General features: G+C 37.0%; 3 protein-coding genes and 1 long non-coding RNA gene across 4 annotated transcripts; 1 reads left to right on the forward strand and 3 right to left on the reverse strand.

The window, feature by feature from the left end:
- The first annotated feature begins 96 nt into the window (after window positions 1-96).
- Window positions 97-3022, forward strand: LOC107468720 (tRNA (cytosine(38)-C(5))-methyltransferase 2). The gene is given in 9 exon segments (XM_021132926.2): window positions 97-241; window positions 325-435; window positions 826-919; window positions 1010-1128; window positions 1225-1347; window positions 1499-1885; window positions 2135-2203; window positions 2373-2437; window positions 2629-3022. Coding segments are annotated over 9 exon segments (1125 nt in total). The 5' UTR covers window positions 97-160; the 3' UTR covers window positions 2705-3022.
- A 663-nt stretch (window positions 3023-3685) lies between these two features.
- Window positions 3686-7813, reverse strand: LOC107468562 (uncharacterized). The gene has a single exon (XM_016087866.3). It carries the CDS (start codon window positions 7670-7672, stop codon window positions 3875-3877), a length of 3798 nt encoding a protein of 1265 aa, XP_015943352.1. The 5' UTR covers window positions 7673-7813; the 3' UTR covers window positions 3686-3874.
- Window positions 7814-11309: 3496 nt separating this feature from the next.
- Window positions 11310-13332, reverse strand: LOC107468560 (uncharacterized). The gene is made up of 2 exons (XR_001587998.3): window positions 12126-13332; window positions 11310-11576 (listed from the first exon to the last, which is right to left on the reverse strand). It is a non-coding gene; the product is annotated as an uncharacterized LOC107468560 (long non-coding RNA).
- Window positions 13333-14418: 1086 nt separating this feature from the next.
- On the reverse strand, window positions 14419-15599 carry LOC127739580 (uncharacterized). The gene is made up of 2 exons (XM_021133552.2): window positions 15456-15599; window positions 14419-15234 (listed from the first exon to the last, which is right to left on the reverse strand). Exon 2 carries the CDS (start codon window positions 15205-15207, stop codon window positions 14824-14826), a length of 384 nt encoding a protein of 127 aa, XP_020989211.1. The 5' UTR covers window positions 15208-15234; window positions 15456-15599; the 3' UTR covers window positions 14419-14823.
- Between the last annotated feature and the right edge of the window lie 129 nt (window positions 15600-15728).

The following is a 15728-nucleotide window of genomic DNA, read 5'->3' on the forward strand; positions in this document are numbered from 1 at the left end:
GTTGAAAAAACTTTACCCAACTAGAACTTAAGCAATTTTAATACTGTTTTACACCAACAAAAACTGAAATATATATATATATATTGTTAGAACCTATAAGCGCTTTTTTCCCGAAATGAAGCCAAACACACCTTAGCAGAAGCAGCGAACATCGGCTTTAATGGCGGATGCAGCAGAGTCCCATGGCGGCGGAAACAAACCCCAGCGAGTGCTGGAGTTCTACAGTGGAATCGGCGGCATGGTAACTAACGCTCCCTTCCCCCCTCCTCCCATAAAAACCTATAATCCTCTTTTCATTGAATTCAAATGCTTTGTTTCTGTTAGAGGTACTCTCTGATGCGAGCAGGGGTGAAAGCTCAAGTGGTTGAAGCATTTGAAATCAACGACAGAGCCAATGACGTTTACGAGCATAATTTCGGTCATCGTCCTTATCAGGTTTTTTGCTTTTTGTGCTTCTGCGTAATGGTTAATTCTTTCAGTTAATGAATTCTGGTACAGTAATTAAAGTTTCGTGCTTGTGCATAGTTCTAGTTAGTTCAGTGTCTCAAGGTTATTCACACTTAGTAATGGTTAGGTTTTAGTATAGTATGCTATGTAATGTAATCGCTTTAAGTTCAAAATTAATGGGATTTATTTGTAGATTATGAGGTTTTAGTGTTATTCTTACATTTAGATGAAATGGCTTGTCTTCTCGTCATTCAATGTTTGGTGTTTGACTTTGGCTATTGTTTTCGATACTACATGAATTTGGATACTTAGCTACAGAGACATAGCCGAGATAAAAATATTGTGCTATCTTGGTTTTGTTTATGTTTCTTTGCTTAGGGAAATATTCAATGCTTGACTGCGGCTGATCTCGACGGCTATGGTGGAGATGCATGGCTTCTTTCTCCTCCTTGCCAACCTTACACGCGGCAAGGTGAACCTTTTTTTGGTTCCTTCTCTTTTTCCTATTTTATGGGTTACTTTATCCTATTTTAGCCAAAGTTGCTCAATGATCTTGTGTTAGGTCTCCAGAAGGACACTGGTGATGCTCGGGCATTTTCTTTTCTTCAGATTCTTGAGCTTATGCCATTCTTATTGAAGCCTCCAAGCTTGTTATTCGTAGAAAATGTTGTTGGCTTCGAGGTTTGTCAACTTGGATTAACTCATAAGTACAAGTCTCGTTTCGTTAATGATTTTCTCTATTCACTTCCTTTTTCTTTGTACTCGTGTTGCATACAGACATCTGACACACATGCAAAACTGATTGAAATATTGGACAGAACAAATTTTGTTACACAGGAGTTCATTTTGAGCCCACTACAGTTTGGAATCCCATATTCTAGGCCTCGATATTTTTGTCTGGTAGGGTATTATGGTCCTTGGTGTATGCTTTCTTTATCTTAAATGAGAATTTTAAAAGATTTTGGTTGTATTCTATGTCATCAAGGAAACAGCTGGAACTATCCTATATGCTTTGGGATATGATCATCTGATTGTTATCTAATTGTTTCAGGCTAAGAGAAAGCCCTACTCTTTTGTTAATGAAATTTGGAACAGACAACTGATTCAGTCTCCAGGACCATTATATGAGCATTTTGATACAGCCGTTATTGAAGATGATTTATCACAAGAGGACAGGCATAAGTTGTTGCAGTCATGTGAACCTATTGAAAGTTTTCTCGAGTTAAAGAATCCTAGCAATAATATTGAGGCTGAATCTGCAACTTTGGGCAAAGGTGATGATAATGTCTGTGACTCTTTACAGCAGTGTTATGTTCCAATGAGTTTGGTTGAGCGGTGGGGAAGTGCTATGGGTATCCACCCTTACATTAATTATTGCAGTATATTCAAATCAGCGTATTATAATTTTTTTTTTGGGGGGGGGTTCTAGTTGGTAGAAATCTTTTTTGATTTATTGTTTAATGTATTCTCGTAACAATGTAATTCATGTTATTGTGTTATTGCCTTTCAAGCACTATGATGCTGTTTGTGTTTTACAATCATCATTATATCTAACATTTTTGGTAGCTATTCATAGTTGTGACTTTGATGGACTAAATTGTTGATACAATCTTTGGGATTACTACCAGTCTACCACATTGGGTACCTATGAAACTGTTCTCACTCTTTGATGTCCTCCATTTTGTACATTTAGCCAAAGAAGAGGGACAAAGCATCATTGAAGGAGCAGTGCCTTAGATATTTTACCCCTAGAGAGGTGGGTGATTTCTTTAAATCCCATTATTCTATAGCTTCTATTTTGGTACTTAGCATTATTATATAGAATGCCATGCATTCGTGTCCATGAATGCTCGGCAAAATTGTATTGTCTTCATTTCAGTGCATATAACTAATCTACAAGGTACTTCTTGTCGTCCCATGACTAGGTTGCAAACATTCATTCGTTTCCTGAAGATTTCAAGTTTCCAGATCACATTAGTCTCAAACAACGGTATGCCATTTACTATTTCATACCTTAGCGTCAATTCCATGTAGAAACATCCATTGAATGTAGTTATTGCTGTCTAGAATTTGAGTTCAATATTACCTGCTTTTCATGACCCAAGGTCAGATAAGTGTCCATATTGGCATGCTTAATTCTATTGATTTTGTTTATCTTATCAATCTTACTTTCTGTTGCAGGTATGCTTTGCTAGGAAACAGTTTAAGCATAGCAGTTGTTGCTCCCTTACTTCAGTATCTTTTCGCCAATCCGTAGTGATTTTCAGTCACATTCATATGATTCATTGACTAGCAGCTGATATTTTCGAATCATGCCATTGCCTACTACAATTTTTGCAATGACAATCGGAGATCCTGCAACTGGTTCATTTCCCTGAAAACCACATTCAATCATGTGATCGTAGTTATCAATACTGACCCTAGGTGGTCATGAAATGTAATCGGAATTTGAAGGGGATTAGAAATGTTATATTCAAGCAATGTTGTGAAGAAGAAAGGATAGGATATTGTGAACTGCTTGCTTACGTGGCAAACTTATTCCTTTATTTGCATATTGATTAGAATTGATAGCAAATGATCACAAACCACAAGAAATTACACGCGTTAATTGCAGGGTCATGATTAGTTTTCGTCATGCTTCCAGTTCTTTACATTATTGAATTTAATTATAACAGTAGTATTCTTTTGGTATAACAGCCTCAGAAGGCTAGCTATCTAAGGCTTTCATTGGTATCTTTGGCCCTAATTATACCAAGCAATTATGGTAATCCTAAGGCAATTTTCATTCTCAAAAACACAATCTTTTCTAGTTTCGCTGATCAAACAATGAAAATAAGTAAATAACTTCTTTAACAACATTGAAAAGCACACTTCAAACCCCATAAACTAGCTACCAAAAATTTAACCTTGCCAAGAGATGAAGCCAACTCAGTAGGCTAATGAATAATATGACTATGCTTCTGATCAATTCTCAACAAATCAGTCCAACGGGTTCATATATTTGTTTAGGACTTAGAAGTGTATAAATAAGATACACGAAAAATCGCTAATAACATCACCAATCCAAAACAAAACTCATAAGGGTATAACTTAAGCATTACAGTGGCTAGTCATATGCTGGAACACAGGAAATTCACGCATATACCATTGTAATCAACCCCTAAATGCTATTCATGTATCAAAATCATCAAGCGACTTATTGAACTCTTGAAGCCACCGCATATTAACAAGACACCGCTGATAGAAGAATTCCTCATTCATTCATGCATAATAATAGTACGACGTAGAAGGATATATATTTAGCATTCAAAAGTAGGCATCACTAGGCAAGTCCAGATATGATAAAACATTATTGTTAATATGGACATAACAAAAATACTGACAAGTGCTTAAAACAACAGATATCAATTAGTGCCTAAACTATGATCTACACGAACATCATCAACTCTGGTCTGCTGTACACATTGTTCTGCTCATCCTCCAAGATGGGGTATGCAGCTACAAGAGCATCCTGAGCTCCGATGTACAGTGAGTTATAGATCTTCCAATACACTTCCCTAACCTTTCTTGCTGGGTGGAACAGCCCTTGGAGGCAGTAGTTGAGAATAACGGCAGCACCCAAGGCTACCCTCATCCCTTCAATGGCTTCCATCACAGCGTTGATCACGTGAGGAGAGGTTTCGAAAATGTTTGGCCAGACATAGTTCAGCAAATGAACTAGAGCATCCTCACAACCCAATCCAGCTACTCCCAGCGCCATGTGCTTCACAGCAGAAGCCGCCGTCTGCCTATGAACCAAATCTCTGTCCATGAGAGCATCCTCAAGCAATGGAGTCACAGCATAGATGTAGTCCTTTCCCATTTCACCAATGTATTCAAAGAGGAAAGAGAGTGACTTGAGGACACCATTTTGCACATTGAGCTCTGGCACACGGTACTCATTCATCAAAGCAGGTAACACTGTGAAAGGCGAGCACGTCTCTGCAACTATTGCAATTGCCACAGTAGTGCAGACACGGTTCTGCCTCTCCTGCACCTTGAGGTTATTCAGAAGAGTTGCCAAGACATCCTGTGGACCAATGGCTTTTGCAATATAACCAAAAGTGTTCACAGTCGCCCTTCGAATTCCCTTCTTGTGTGCCTTCAGCATCTCAAGAAGCTCAAAACAGATCCTCATCCATTCTCTAGCTGGCACAAACTCTGCACCACGGTCAGCAATTCTCCCCACAAGATCAATACAATTTTCCTGCACTTTCTCATGCCTATTCTTCAAAATTGGTGTCAACCTGGGAAGCAAATCTTTGATAGGTGGAGTCATCTTCGTCATACCAATAACATTGACGATTGACTTGAGAGCTCCCAAAATTGACCCAAGAACTTCGGGATATTCCTCTCCCAAATATTCATACAACACAACACCAAGATGGCCCATCAGTTGTTCCTCATGGCACTGCTTCATAACAACAGCAATCCTTGAAATAAGGTCTGCTGCTTGCTGTCTCACCTTTGCACTCTTGTTGTTTAAACGCCATTTGATGGTACCACAAATCTGAGGAAGATAAGGTTTCACTCTCTGCCCAAGGGAGTTCACAACAGCACCAAACCCATTAAGCATCACATTAGCATCATCACTGGTCTGCTCTTGGAATGCGTATAGAATACCATCAATGAGAAGCTCTTCTAACCTTGCATCTATATCAGATGATCCCAAGTTCGTGACCACCTTCTCAATAGTCTCCATAACCATTCGCCTGTAAGGTTCACTCTCATCTTTAAGATCCTCAACTATCCTTCCAACAATATCAGCAACACCAACTTTATTAGCAATCTCTACAGTAGTCTCAACAAGTTGCTTATAATTTCTTCTATCCAGAGCCATCCTCCTAACCCAGAAATTCCTGAAAAACTCAGGGAGGATATCATTTCTAATATAATCCGCCTCCACACCCTCGGTGCTCACACATTGCTTCACCACTTTCAGAACAATTTTCTTCATTTCCTCATCAGGTGACTGGAATTCACGAATCAGAATAAGCATCACTTCCTTAGTATAGTAACTGGCATATAGAGCTTCCATCAATGGAATGATAAAACCAATGGCCTTCAAAAATGCAGCCAACACCTTACCACGGTGTTGCCTGATACCCTTCCATAGTGGCTTCAACACAGAGTCAAAACTTTCAATACCATAAGGAGCTGCAGCCTCTGCAAGAGCAGCAAGAGACAAAGCAGTGATGGTTCTCACTTTCTGATTCTCATCATTCAGACCATGCTCAATAATTTCCACAAGGGATCTCAAATGTGGCAAAACTGCACAACCAATTAAAATAGCAATCTGTTGAACAATCTTAATCCCCGTGTGCCGAGCCTGCCATGATTTCTTACTTTGACAGACAGCCTTCAAAAAGGGCAAGAGCGCAGGAATACCAAGAGCTGAAGCAACAACACTAAAAGCCCTAGCAGTAGTGTTCCTAACATATTCATCGATGTTATCAATATCAGGTCGCATGGCTGCAATCATAGTGGCCAAACCAGCAGCCTTACTAAGGTTAGAGATGATTTCTCTCCCCTCCACACGGGCATAGTAGTCTACATCAATCAACAAAGGTTCAATCACAACAAGAATCTTATGCACATAAGGGCGAACCAATTCATCCAATTTATACAAAACCCTATCAATTACCTTAACCAACAAGTGCCTCTCTTGGTCCTCCAGTGTAGGTTGCATGAGCAGAGGCAAAATCCTGTTAAACAACGGCCCAGCACCAAACTCACGAGCCTTATCAGTGAGCTGTCTTAGAGCTGTTTTCCTTTGAGGGGGCGTTCCATTCTTTACCTTGAGCAGAAGTTTCATGATCTTCCTCTCTTTCTGCTCATCAGGTGACAACTCCTCTTCATTCTCTTCATTCAACAAAGCACCAAAATACTGGTAATCCTCGGGTTTCATGAATGGCAGCCCACCAGGTGCCTCCTTAGGAACGTCAAACTGCTGACCACGGTTCTCCTCGGGGATCTGATAAAGAGGAGTCCCCATCGGAGTAGGCGTGGCGAGAAGCTTCCTCGCAGGGGTCCTAATAGGCACATATGAAGCAGGTGGCTCCAAAATCTTATACCCTTCTTGAGGAAACATGGCATCAAGCTCCTCATCAGTCAAAGGCCTATTCCTCTCCTCAATATCCCTCTCCCACCTCAACAAATTATACTGCTCCGGGGTCACAGAACCACGCAATTGCCCGGGGGTTGGAGTGGCCAGTCCAAACCCACCAGCAGGGGTCACACCAGGGGTATAAGCAGCCGCAGGGGTAGCACCGGGCAAAGGGGTTGCGCTGCCCATAGTAGCAGGAGTTTCATCCCACCTAGAACCCTGCCTCTTCGGGGTTGGGGTAGCCATGCCAGAGAGCTTAGGGGTAGCATCCCAAGTCATCCCAGCAGGCGTAGCACCAGGGGTAACACCACCAGCAGGTGTTGCATCTGAGTCCACCAACCTCCCAGGCGTAGGAGTCTCATCCCATCTGTTCCTCCTTCCTGGAGTCGCGTCAGTCACCCTCCCCGGGGTAGGGGTGGCATCCCACCTCCCCGGAGTTGTGTCCGGCATATCCCAATCCGAGGTTTTCGACTTCTTTGCAGCACCACCCTCATCTTGTGACTGGTCCCACCTGTTCCTCCGCTTCTGCTGTTGCTGTTGCTGTTGCTGCGCCGGTGCAGCCTGTGGAGGCGCCGCCTTAGCAGCCTCCTCCTCTTCCTTCTTCTTCTTAGCAATGGCCTTCAAGGTCTCCTCCTTCTCCCTCTTCAGCGCCTGCTCCCTCATGACATCGGCGTAGGTCCTGACGGAGGGGTCCGGTGTCTTCTCGCCAGCAGAGAAGGGATCGTGGCGCTCCGGCGAGATGAACTGCTTGAGCCTCCTTTGGTGGTACTCACCCTCCCTGTCGATAATCTTCTGCGGCTTCCTGAACCCCAATCCGGCGTCGCTGTCATCACCACCGGGCATCTCCTTGAGCAGAGATTTGGGGGCAGTATAGGAAGCAACCTTGCGGGCAACCTCGTTATCCATGGCATCGATATTCTCTTCATCTTCGTTGGCAGGGATTGAGGTGAGGTAGGAGCCCTTGTCGGAACCGCCATAGAGGTCAGTGTCGAAGGTGAGAGAAGTGAGGGATGCGAGTTGCTGCTCCGTCTTCTTGCGCTCTTCCTGCGTCTTTGCAATCTCTTGATCCAAAGACGCCATTTTCGTTGCGTTTCGGATGCTTCTTAATTGATATTAGCGTAAACCCTAGGGAGACTGAAGATTAGGGTTTGAAAGTGTGAGAAAGTGACGAAGAAAGCGAAAACGAAGTTCTGAGAAGTGAGAAGAAATGAAACAGAATCAAAGATGAAATTCTACAAAAATAAAAATTCTTTGCGAAATAACCGACTCTCAGTGACGGTTTTTTTATGTCATTTATGGGCCTGACCCATGACTTTTCAGGCCCAAAAACACAATGTTTGGTTCTAAGTCTGAATTATAGCTAATGACCCAAAGAGAAAGTTTGATACTCTGACCAAAAAAAAAAAAGAAAGTTTGATACCTGGAGGGAAATTAATGGGCGCAAGCTGGAAAAAGGTGGCGGCGATGGGAGGCTCCTCCCTCAATTCTTGACGGCGATCTTCTTCAGGACTGCTCCGGACTCTGGTGAAGGGTTTGCTGATGTCTTGTGATTTTTTTTTTTTGGTATTTTGATGTCTTGTGTTACTACTTACTGGATCAAGCAGAGGGCCCTCATAGCTTTGGGCTTAAATTTTCTGTCCAAAAAAATAGATATTACTGGATATTTTGGAGCATATTTAACATGGTGTTTGTTATTGTGCCTAAAATATATTACTTAATTGCAAAAATAGGTTAAATAATCAATTTTAAAGTTAAAAATATAAAAGTTAAAAATTTTAAATATTTTAAAATTAATATAAAAAATAATTTAGGTAAAAATTAGGTACCAAACTAAAAGTACCATAGAATTGGCCATTTAACATTTGCACCAAAGATTATAGCAATTGTTTTTAATTTGTATTTAAATTATAACTAACTAAATATGATAAATAACTATGTGCAATTGAAAAAATTTGTAGACTAGTGAAAAATACCTATTAATCCACCTTTTTATTTATTTATGTTATAATTTAAAAAATATTTAATGTTGTAGTATTATTAACAATTATTGAATTAGTTAAAGATGATCAAATATTTGATTTTATAATCAATAATTATAATTATGATTCAAGTCTTATAAATGAAAAGATCTCTTCTGAACAGTTGAATAGTAAATTTTCCATGAAAAACCATGAGAACTAGTGCCATGCATTGAATTCAGCAAGGATGTTTGTTTTCTAAACTAGCACGACGTCAGTAGGAACGATAGAAAATATTGTACACAATGTTGTCATTTTACGAAAAAGCCGTTAAGGCAAAAAATTAAATAATTAATCAATCAAATAAACGTCTTTTGTTTTTTTTTTTAAATAATAAGTTATATTTCATTAATTAAAAAAATAAAATATAAGAATGTCCAAAACAAGATAGCATAACGAAAAATGAAAATCTTTTAAAAAATACATTGATGGTATACATCAAATGGTGTATAGACAAACTAAAAATAAGTTAAAAGAAAGAAAATAATAGGGTGAATTGATGAAACTAAGAATTGTCCTTGAGAAGATGGCGAGCTAAGAGAAATTTTTTTTTAAATTTTACGAAACAACTTGACAGAATTTGCAAAAGTAGTAAATGACATCGAACAGCAAATAATGGCAAACAATTGAGAGTTTCAGCCAGCATTTTTCAAGAGTTAATTATTTTCGTTGCTGCAATTTACTTTATCCAAAAATCATCAAAATTCTACGAGAAAAAACAGTCTCTAAAAGAACTTTGAGACTACACTTCTTTACTTGTAGAACAGTAGAACAAACAGTAAATAATCATTTCTGTTGCTTTTTAATGACAATAAAAACATATTGGCAATATAGATAAATAATAGCAATGAATCTAAATAAGAACTGGAAGACGGTCATATAAAAATTTTCAAATAAAAATCTTAATTTTATAGGGCAAGTTCAGCTTCCCTAATCCTTGAACCTTGGCGATTATTGTACAGTGTTACTAGTGTAAAACCAACGCGTAAATCCAATGTCAAAATTAATTAGTAGATATTGATTTAAAAACTCTTTATATAGAATAAAATAGTACATATTGATTGATGCTAATAGTTATTATTTTTATTTTAAAAAATTTTATGCGTAAAAACTCATACTTATATAATACTATTTCGTCTTCTACTTTCGATAGCGCAAATAATTTTTTTAAGTCCACTACTATTTCATATTAGTGAATTTCACTTATATGCAAATAAGTATTATCTATGTGTATTTAAATAAAATTTATAACACTATATTACTGTTATGCGCCAAAAAAATATAAAATAATAATTTTTATTTTAATCACATAAGAATCCTTAATAACTATGTTATTGAATCTCTTGCAGTTTGCACATAAGTTTTCACCACGACGGTTACATTACTATATGCCTAATATAAAATTGTTTGCCTAGTTTTTTAAGCAACGTATGTTTCAACATACAATAAGTGTTTCATCATAGAATAATTGATTTGGGACTTGCATTCTTTTAACTCTTTATCTATTTGTCCTTGAGTTTTTCCAAGCTATACTTAGAACTCATTTACTTAGTTCAACCGTTTATAGAGAATTCAAGTATACACAATTGAGGGATGAAATTTATTTAAGATCTTATTAAGTTTTTTCAAATATTTTACAAACGAAATGAAATGGTCAAAGCTGCTAATTGCATTCTTTTTTTATGGGATTCCCATCTTTTTAAACTCTTTATTTCCAAACAAAATACTTAATTAAAAGAGAGATCAGTCATCAATGCAAAACAATCCTATTTCAGCATTTTGCACCACTTTCTTCCCCTTTATATGTGATGGTGCTGCAATAGATGCCCTCTTATATACTTCATGTCCTGCATAGTTCCCATTTCTTGCTATTGTTCAATTTCTTCCATGTATTGTCCTTTAACAACATTAATGTATTGATATAGGACATTCAATAGGTAAGAAATTTTTGTTTCTGAACAGAATTACCTGATATCTATCAAATTCAAATAAAGTAAAAGAACTTTTCCAAATAATAAGCACTGAATGCATAGCCTTTTAAACAATTCACGAAGATGAAAAAAATATTAGAAAAAGGAATGAACCAATTGAGACTAACACAAAGTATATATATATATATACTGACATAAAAAGGTGAGAGTGAAAATAAAACACATAAATTTGTAGCAGTGAAACTTTTCAATTGCAGAAACTTACACAAGATAGTTTACCTTTTTATCTGGGACTCCTTTGAGAGTGAAAATAAAACAAATAAATAAAAAAAAAAGAGAGAGCACAATATAAAAACAAATCTAAATCAAGCATTGGCCAAAGATCAATAATAGAGAAGGATCACAGTATCATACTTACACATGATCTCAACACAAAACTCTCAAAAATCCATTCACATCAAGATGTAGCAGTTTGCAACAAAGATAAAGACAGAAATATTTTAATTTTATGGTAAAAAATGTTGGGGGGAAAAAAAAAGCAATAAGAAACCGGTCTTACAAACAACTATAGATTAGATATTTGTTCATGATAAAAAATGACAGACTGAAATATTTTAATTTTAAACTTTGATATATCTTTAAATCCAAGTACATCCTTAACCCTTAGTTCAAGGATCATTAATTGAACATGAAATCCATGTCTCAATGTCTGATCCGTTTTTATTTCCTTTTTCCAATTCCATCACCATTTGTTCCAAATCTCACATCTTTTCAAACAACAAATACAACTAATGTTAAAAAGACATACACAAATGTTTATTTAATGCCACATAAGTGTTCCAAATTGAATTTGAGCACTCATGCTCTAAATATAACTATCTCAACACATACTTTAAACATTCATAACAGTTAAAAAGACAAATATCAACAATTAATGAAACCTTCTAAGTCCTTGACCCTTGCTGTGGCCACAGTCAATCTGGCATGAATCTGCTACCGCAGCCCGTTCCTCCTGTCAACTTTCCAAATCATCACCTACAATAAACAAAGGAATATACTTCTCAGTCTTTGGAAAGTATTGCAGTTTCAAAGAAAACCATAATTCATTAATTACTCATAATTCATTGTGAAACAAACAACACAGTGCAACAACATCATCATACACCTAGGAATGAAAACCAATACAACTGTTCTCAGTTTCAGCAAAAATCAAACTTACAAAAGCCAGTGTGACAAACCAAAGGAAAAACAATAGTGGAAGAAAAAGAAATAATTAACATAATTATTCCTCGGTTACTCTTCATTGATATAGACAAACAACGTAATGCAACAACAAAATCCAGATACTTATGAAAGCTAACAGCATACTAATAAATAAGGACGTTAAGAGCAACATAAAAGATACTGCTTCATTGTTTTGTATATTCTCAAGCAAAAAAGTAATGCTTATATTAATCTTTTTGGAGAGAAGTTAGAAAAGACAAAACAAAAACAAAAAACTTAATAAATAAATAAATAAAAAGAATAACGTAAGAATATCAAAGGTTAAAAAGTATTGGAGATAAAAATAATAATAAAAAACACCTTTTGCTTCCCATGAGTTGGCACTTTATAGCAAAGTGGAATCAACTCAGGATATCTGTAAGAATTGCACCCACCATTTCCATAAACCATCCAGTATCTTCCCCATGCTTCCCATGTCCAAAGCCAAGGATTCATTCCCATCCGGTGCATTGGAATAAACCTGAAGTGTTTATTTATCATTGTATTGGTAAGCTTATATATAGTTGTTAAAATTCAAATTCCTAATCCACATTAAAAGAAACTATTGTGTTACCTTGTACCATTTCAATTAGCTAGAGAATATAAGTGTTCTTATGAAATCAAGTTCTAGTGGGTTCAGTTTGAAAAATTTATGCACCCTATATAAACAACTATCCCTAGATATATATACTATGTAAAACAGCTCTTGCTATGGCAACCTCTAGTATGCACCACTATTACATCATCTATTTCTAGTATCTATAAAGAAACTGTCATAATATAAAGCAATTTACTATTGATCACTATCTCTATATATTTTCTTTGAATTTAAGAAATTATGTAAGAAAAATTATGGCTACAATCATGTAAGAAATTATCACTTTAGTAACAAATATATTATAGAACAAAAATGTTAAAATGATGATGCAAAAATTTTTACTCCTCTTTAGATGTTCTGCCCATGTACCACCAAAAGTGTTAGATATTTTTCAGTCTTGTAAGATCTCCAATAGATATAGCAAATTATGCAATTATAAAACTTTTTTCACATCAATCATAAGTGTCATAGTTCATTAAGGAGAAATCAAGGGCTTTCCGATTTGATTAAGTAATGACATCAAAAGTGATTAAAAGCATGAAATGGCTAAGACTAACAAATGCTATACCACAAAGAAAAAATCAATATTAGAAGTGGAACAACTGCACATGTGACTTGATTCTTGAATCGGAGAAAGTTCCATTTGCAATATCAAAAGTGTACCAATAGCCAAGAGATCAATTTGATTCACAATAAATCATTTAAATATTGTTCCTAATGCTAGTAATATGTGTTCTGTAGTTTCTTTTACTCCTTTTTAGTTATTCCGCCCATAAACCATCCAAAAATTACCAAAAATATGCCAATAAGACGTAAGATATGATAACTCACAATGCTAAACTTCTATAGACCAAAGCTACGGATGAAACGATAAGGGCCACTGGACACACCACTTAGTTTATTATAAGCTAAATACATATAAAATTTAAAGTTTACCAAAGTCACATAAGCAGGTGAATAGGAATGGATGAACTTTGTTCTTGGGACCTTTGAATTCCATCACACTTTATCCTTTTAGTGTTGGATCTAATTTGTCAAAATGAAATGGATATAACATACAAAGGTTTATTCTTTCTTCTCTATATGTCATAGAATTTAAAATTATATCATATCAAAACTCAAATCTATTTCTTTATTATTTTCTAGAGCAATTAATAAATAAAACATGTAACTTCTCAAATGAAAATCATGAATTTAGCACTCAAAACCCCAGTAAAGTGCACTGGAAATAACAGATCAGGGAAAGATAATCCTACCGATACATTTGCTATCCATACCCCAACCAAATTTTGGTAGTATGAGCACCCCAAAAGTTTCCCATCATTAATACCAAACCTTGTGCAACAAAAATTCAATGCGCACATGTAAATGGATGCAATGTCAAATGCAGATCAGGAAAATGTCAAGCCAACCAATATGGCATGACATAGTGAGTTTGAATCATTTCTAAATAAATATAAGCAAAAATCTAGCAACACATCATGCTTTCATTTTTACTAATAATTAACAAACCTGTACGGTATAAAGGGTGTGGCTAGATCAATAAGCTTTACAGCATCATCAAAATGTTCATCAGCATGTTCATATTATTTGTATTAAGATACGTATGCATAAGCTATGACCATGGTAAAATTAAGCATACCAAAGCTAGTTCTTCAATGATTATAGAGCTGTTTCCGTCCTTTTCAAAATGTTCATAGGCACACTGTGCATGTTGCTCCCATTGGTCAAGTGCTTCAAGTTGATGAACACTGAGTGTGGCTGCACAAACTCATCAAAATCCATCCTTATATATTGCAATGCATTAAGCTACAACCCAAATTCATTTTAATCAGCGAGCACTATTGATGCGAATGCTATTTATATAATTTATGGAAGCATTGATACAGTTAAATCATAGAACTTAATAATCCAACGCAGTCAGGAATGTGTGACTCCTTCATAGCATCTATTCATAGTATTGAATACTCCTCTGCTGATGACCTCTTTATAATATTACAAATGCAAAAAGGATGATTAGCTTGGTGCACCAACGATATGCTTCTTTATTTGTCTTCAAAAAAGCAAAAGTAAGAATACAAAGAATAAAAACACCAAATCAAATAATGCATGACCTCATCTTTGAGCATGTGAATTGTTAACAAAACCTGTCATACTAATAGTTGGATTCAAAAGCAAATAGTTGGATTCAAAAGCAAATATTGGGAAAAACTGATAACAACGAAATAATTTTAAGCTATAAGTAAATAGTTGGATTCAAAAGCAAAACAGACAAGTGATATCTTAATCAATGGACGCAAACAAGCACTTGCTAATGAGTAGCACTCTCTCACTTAGCAGCCTCCTCCTCTTCCTTCTTCTTCTTCTTCGCAATGGCCTTCAAGGTCTCCTCCTTCTCCCTCTTCAGCGCCTGCTCCCTCTTCAGAGAAGGGATCGTGGCGCTCCGATGAGCTGCTTGAGCCTCCTTTGGCTGTACTCACCCTCCCTGTCGGTAATCTTCTGCAGCTTCCCGAACCCCAATCCGGCGTCGCTGTCATCACCACCGGGCATCTCCTTGAGCAGAGATTTGGGGGCAGTATAGGAGGCAACCTTGCGAGCAACCTCGTTATCCATGGCATCGATATTCTCTCCATCTTCGTTGGCAGGGATTGAGGTGAGGTAGGAGCCCTTGTCGGAACCGCCATAGAGGTCAGTGTCGAAGGTGAGAGAAATGAGGGATGCGAGTTGCTGCTCCTTCTTCTTGCGCTCTTCCTGCGTCTTTGCAATCTCTGGATCCAAAGACGCCATTTTCGTTGCGTTTCTCATGCTTCTTAATTGATATTAGCGTAATCCCTAGGGAGAAAACGGAGTTCTGAGAAGTGAGAAGAAATGAAACAGAATCAAAGATGAAATTCTACAAAAATAAAAATCCTTTGCGAAATAACCGACTCTCAATGTCGGTTTTTGGATGTCATTTATGGGCCTGAACCATGCCCTTCCAGGCCCAAAAAACTTGTGTTTGGTTCTAAGTTTGAATGATACCTAATGACCCAGAGAGAAAGTTTGAATGATACCTGGAAGGAAGTTAATGGGCACAAGCTGGAAAAAGGTGGCGGCGATGGGAGGCTCCTCCCTCAATGCTTGACGGCGATCTTCTTTAGGACTGCTCCGGTGAAGGGTTTGCTGATGTCTTGTGTTACTACTTACTAGATCCAGCAGCTGACCCTCTTTGTGCCTTTTTAATATTACTTTGGGCCTTAGGCCCTCCTAGATTTGGGCTTAAATTTTCTGTCCAAAAAAAATAGATATTACTGGATATTTTGGAGCATATTAATTTAACATTTGCT

Source organism: Arachis duranensis, chromosome 10 (assembly GCF_000817695.3).
Source record: "Arachis duranensis cultivar V14167 chromosome 10, aradu.V14167.gnm2.J7QH, whole genome shotgun sequence".
NCBI lineage: Eukaryota > Viridiplantae > Streptophyta > Magnoliopsida > Fabales > Fabaceae > Arachis > Arachis duranensis.